This window comes from Solanum stenotomum, chromosome 12 (genome assembly GCF_019186545.1).
Source record: "Solanum stenotomum isolate F172 chromosome 12, ASM1918654v1, whole genome shotgun sequence".
Lineage (NCBI taxonomy): Eukaryota > Viridiplantae > Streptophyta > Magnoliopsida > Solanales > Solanaceae > Solanum > Solanum stenotomum.
This window is the reverse complement of record NC_064293.1, coordinates 13,884,370-13,889,898: the sequence shown is the minus strand read 5'-3', so window position 1 is coordinate 13,889,898 and position 5,529 is coordinate 13,884,370. Positions and strand designations below refer to the sequence as shown.

The window sequence follows — 5,529 nt, the reverse complement described above, 5'->3', positions numbered from 1 at the left end:
TTCTAGTTTCTGACTAATTATTTATGGTCCGTCCAACTTGTATAACTGAGACCTAGCCATTTGATTTATCAACCATTCTAAACCATAATAAATCTTAGTACTATAATAATATTAATAAATTCAAACTGTAATTACTATCAACTTTTAGGGGTCATTTGGTGTGAAGGATAACTTCAAATAGTCTTGAGATTAAATTATAGTGCCACGTAATTTGTTGTTTGGTTGGCAAGTCCGGAATAACTTATCCTGGGATTAATAATAAGTACCGGAATACGTTATCTCTTCCCTTGGGTGTTATAGTAATCCCGGGATAACTTATCCCGGGATAAAATGACCAAATGACAAAAATGTCCTTTTAAACACTTTTTATACATTACTTTTCACATTCATGAAGGGAATTTTTATATACTTATATGTTGTTCTTAAGATTTATTATTTTGAATACAACAAACCAAACCCTAAATAAAAAATAATCTTAGCATAGTTTATTTCATCATAACTAATCTTATCATAATTTATCACATCATAACTTGGTACCTTACTATACATACTTCCTATATATATAACTCTCTATATATCTACGTATTGAACTATTATAAAATTCTGGTCAAAGTTGCTCAACTTAATTAATTGAGGATGGCATTTGTGGAGTTGTTTGTGGTGGCATTAGTGCCTGTTCTTAAAACACTCATAATTACTGCTGTTGGTTTATTCCTTGCTCTTGAACGTATCAATCTTCTTGGCTCCACTGCAAGACACCATTTGAACAATGTAACTTTTCTCTCTTCTTTTAAATCTATTACCTTAATTTCGTGCACAGACATAGATTCATTTTTTTCGTATCTAATTCAGATTCACAATCTTTCACGGATTGGTAAGGAGTCGGTTAATATAATTGAACAAAGAAATTAAACAAGTAATTTTTTTTTGTTGTTGAATGGTTGGAGCAGCTTGTGTTTTATATATTTACTCCAGCGTTGGTGGCAAGCAGCTTGGCTGAAACAGTAACATCGAGCAACATTGTTTCATTGTGGGTACATTTTCTTTTATGTGCGACATTAATATTATTTATTTAATTAATTACTCAATAATAATTATATTATTTTATTTTTTTTATGTATAGATGGTTCATGCCAGTAAACATCCTTCTCACCTTTATTATCGGTTCAGTACTTGGATGGATACTTGTGAAAATCACAAAAACTCCCATACATCTCCATGGCCTAGTTATTAGTTGTTGTTCTGCAGGTAAACAAACTTGAGTAGTTTAGTTCTAATTTTGCACGTCTGAGATCATAAAATTAAAAACATTTTGGTAATTTTACAAATATTTAGTTAGACCATGAGATTCAAATATTCTTCTTTACTTTCTTAAATTTTGTGTCAAATATAAAATCAGACAAATAAATTAAGACGGAGGGAATAGTATTATAATTTTCTATAGGAAAATGAAATCTGAATCTCATAGTTATTTTTTTTTCTGAATATATAGGGAATTTGGGTAACTTGCCTCTCATCATAATTCCAGCAGTATGTGAGGAGAAGAATAATCCTTTTGGGGATTCAATTACATGCTCCACTAATGGGAAGGCCTATGCATCACTATCTATGGCGGTATCACTACGTACACAACTCTCTTTTTAATAGTACAAGGCAGAGGTGTCAAATGGGTCGATTGGTTGAAACTGAAGATATTAAAATGAGTTAAAATAGAAATTGGGTTGGGTATTGATCCACTCAAGTTTATTTTGGGCTCAAATAAGCTTAAACACGGGTTAGATTTTGACCTGCTCAATTTGACCAGTTTAATCTCAATCATTTTAATATACTGTTATTTAAGTTTTATAACCACAATTTGAATTTTAATTCAAGAAAATTTTAAAAAAGAAAATATAGATGGATAGATAAATCCTTAAAGATATAAAATAGATAGGAAGTTGTACCTTCAATATAGGAATATACATTATATCAATAAAAATAAAGAGTCTTAAAATGGGTAGAAATTGAAGATTAAATTGAGCTCAATGGAGGATTCTCTTAAAATGAGTTAAAGTTTGAATGAGTTGAGACTGAACTCAATACAAATTATCTTGAGTCCAACTTTTAAAATTTTGGACAGGTTACCTATAGTTGGGCTCATCTTTGACATCTCTAGTACTAGGTCAATTTTCAAAATAATTACATTAAAATTAATAGTATGTAAGATTAATTTGTGGTTTGTATTATATTTCATATTTTAATTAATTATATATGTGTAGGTAGGAGCAGTGTATATTTGGACATATATCTATAACATGATTCGAGCATCTGGAAGTCAACATAATAATACCTCAACACAAGTCCCAAAATTACCTCCAATGGATATGGACCATGAATCTCAACTTGCACTGCCTCTCATTGCATATCAAACCACACATGATCATCATCAGGTTACTTTCTTTAAAATAGAAATCGACTTTTATTACTATGTGATGTGATATAGTGTAAAACAATCTTTGAGTCTTTTTTACTGCATCAGGTGATCAACTAAACACATAGTAAAGTACCAAGTAATAATTGTTAAAACTTAAGTTAACATGTTAAAAGTTAAAACACACAATTAAGCAAGATGACCTTTTGTTTATCGGTAAAACGATCATATGTAGTTAAATTTATCTTGGTTCAGCTCTTTTCTAGGTCCGATTATTAGTAGTTATTGTCAGGTTAGCGAGCAAAATCAAATGAAATAAGTAAAAGTGTAAAGAATATGAAGTTGTTAGTTAAGATAGCGCCCCAAGTCCAAGAATGCTACTTAATTATTATTAGCGAATAATGTAAACTTGGAGTTCAAGAAGTAGCTAGTATATTGCTAGAAATAGAATATTCCCCTTACAATGGGAGGAAACAAACTATTTATTATACCTTACAATAGTGAGGCATCAACAAATAAGAAGGCCATGCTCAAGCCCTAATTAAAGTACCAAAATTAATGGTCATGGGCCACGCATCGTGAGTGGTACTGCCAGCTAATATTTCTATTTAATAATATTATTATTGTACAGGGACATGTTGTGAAAAAGATGAAACAACATATCAAAATATGGACACAAAGAATCAAGTTCAAAATGTTATTTGCACCCTCAACAATAGCTACGGTACGACCACATGGTTTAATCATGTACTAATTTTTTCAACTGAGAATATAATCTGCAAATTATGTAATTTTTACAGATTGTTGGGATCTTAATTGGCGTATCATCTTTGCTAAGAAAGTTGATCATTGGAAATGAGGCTCCATTGCATGTCATCGATAGCTCTGCATCTATGCTTGGGTATAACAAATTAAAGCTCAATTTTGGATATTTTAATTTGTACTAATACTATAGTATAGTATATGACAATTAATTAACTCAACGTATTACACTCATGTGTTTTGTGCTACAGAGAAGCTGCAATACCAGCAATGACATTGATAGTTGGAGCAAATCTTCTTAAAGGTTTGGTCACTTACCTTATTTTTCTTAGCAGATCAGATCAGTTACCGATCGATAATGTAAAAATTATAAGTGCAGGGCTGAAAAAGTCAGAAGTAGGTGTGTGGATTGTGATAGGCATTCAAGTAATACGTTATGTAGCATTGCCACTATCAGGAATTTGTGTTGTCAAAGTTGCACGTCATTATGGGTTGGTTGGATCAGATTCATTATATCAGTTTGTACTTCTCTTGCAATATGCACTTCCCTCTGCCATGACCATAGGTACATCTCATTTCTAATTTAAAACATGTCATAAATATTTATGTTGCGATACAAGTTTTGTCGTTTTAAGAGTAATTAAAAATATAAAGTTATTTTTTTTTAAATTTAAATATTTGTCATTTCTTTTTTGAAATTGACTTAGATGTAAAATGTGTAGCAAAAAATATATCTTTTAGTTTACCTAATAATGTTTCTTTTACGCTGCGATATATGTAGAAATCAAAGTTTTATTCTTGGGATGATGCAAGATAATCTATGTAATTACTTTTCTAATTTCAAAAGCAATTTTGCTCTCATTCTTTTCCTTTAATATTTTTGGTTGGCAAATGGGCAGGTACAATTACACAGTTGTTTGAAGTTGGTGAAAGTGAATGTTCAGTGATTATGCTATGGAATTATGCTCTGGCATCAGTTGCACTTACTCTATGGACGACTTACTACATGTGGATTTTATCTTAAGTTATTTGTACAAAATAGAGATGATTATAGTCCAATATTTTTCGTTATATATGTGTGTGTGTGTGATGTGTACATTTTGTAATGGAGAAGGGCTAAAAGTACCTCTAAACTATACTCTACATCAACCTATTTTGCTAAATATACCTCTTCACCCACCTTTTCCCTCAGTTATACTCTTGAACCTAATAACTATAGTAATTACTACAATAACTATGGTACTTGCTGCAACAACTATGATAGTTGCTGCAATAGTTATGGTATTTGTTGCGGCAACTTCAGCAATTGTTTGAATTATTGCCGCAATTTCAGCAATTGTTGAAATTGTTATAGCGACTTCAACATAGTTGTTGCAACAACTTTAACATAGTTGGTATAGTAATTTGGAAAGTTCTTAAATTTTCTGGCAAAAAGTGACATATTAAAGGAGCCGACGAAGTTGATGTTGTGGTGGAGGAGAAAATGATGAGTTCAGAATCAAAATGACATTTTTTTTAAAAAATGCATAAAGGGCTACTGAATTTTATTTTATACCAAAACGGACAAGTCGTTGCTAGGGCAGTGAGATTCTTTTTCAATTTTAACACCGTAAAATCGGTGTCTAAAATTCAATCTTTCTCGTTGCAGGGATATTAACGGGTTAAGTTATGATTCGTTACTATCCCGTTTTGATCCAACCCATTTTGGCCCAAACAAATTTGGGTTAGGTTGGGTCTTGACTCATTTTGATCTGCCTAAATTTAGGAAAAAATACCTAAATACACATCTTATTTTACCATAATTTCTAAAATTTCCTATCATTTAAAAAAAAATTCAAAAATCCCCTCTCGCTGATACATCCCTATCCCCTCTCGGATACATCCCTCCCCTATGCATCTGGATGGGATGTAACCAGAAGCCCAGTGATGAATCCGAAATCCATAAATTTTAAGGGATTTTTAATTTGAAAAAATAGAAAAATAATGTAATTAGCTCTTTAACACTATGAGATTTATGTAAATTATAACTAAATTTAACCCAACCCACCCAATTGTCACCCCTACAAATAGATGAGGCCTTAATAGGCTTAGGTATTAATCATTCAAATTCAGACCCATTAAACAACTGCTTAATTAAGAGAGATAAAAATGGTTTTACCATTCATAGTATATCACAGTTTAACATGCAAAGTATATATTATTACTTAGTAAGTTTGATATGTTAACTTGGAGATAGAGTGAATACTATTGCTATAGAGCAACAACCAACTCATTATAAGGTAAAAGAGTAGACTACCCTTCTCCCTTAGTTTAACTAACTCATTAACCAACTTTTAAGTAGTTTAATAATACCCCCC

The 5,529-nt window shown here is 31.3% G+C and overlaps 1 protein-coding gene across 1 annotated transcript; it reads left to right on the top strand.

Annotated features, from left to right (window-relative positions):
• The first annotated feature begins 576 nt into the window (after nucleotides 1–576).
• Nucleotides 577–4,204, top strand: LOC125848153 (protein PIN-LIKES 3-like). Its single transcript, XM_049527967.1, has 10 exons — nucleotides 577–771; nucleotides 951–1,030; nucleotides 1,124–1,248; nucleotides 1,493–1,614; nucleotides 2,259–2,429; nucleotides 3,042–3,134; nucleotides 3,211–3,311; nucleotides 3,424–3,476; nucleotides 3,552–3,737; nucleotides 4,072–4,204. Exons 1-10 carry the CDS (start codon nucleotides 637–639, stop codon nucleotides 4,194–4,196), a joined length of 1,191 nt encoding a protein of 396 aa, XP_049383924.1. The 5' UTR covers nucleotides 577–636; the 3' UTR covers nucleotides 4,197–4,204.
• The last annotated feature ends 1,325 nt before the right edge of the window (nucleotides 4,205–5,529 follow it).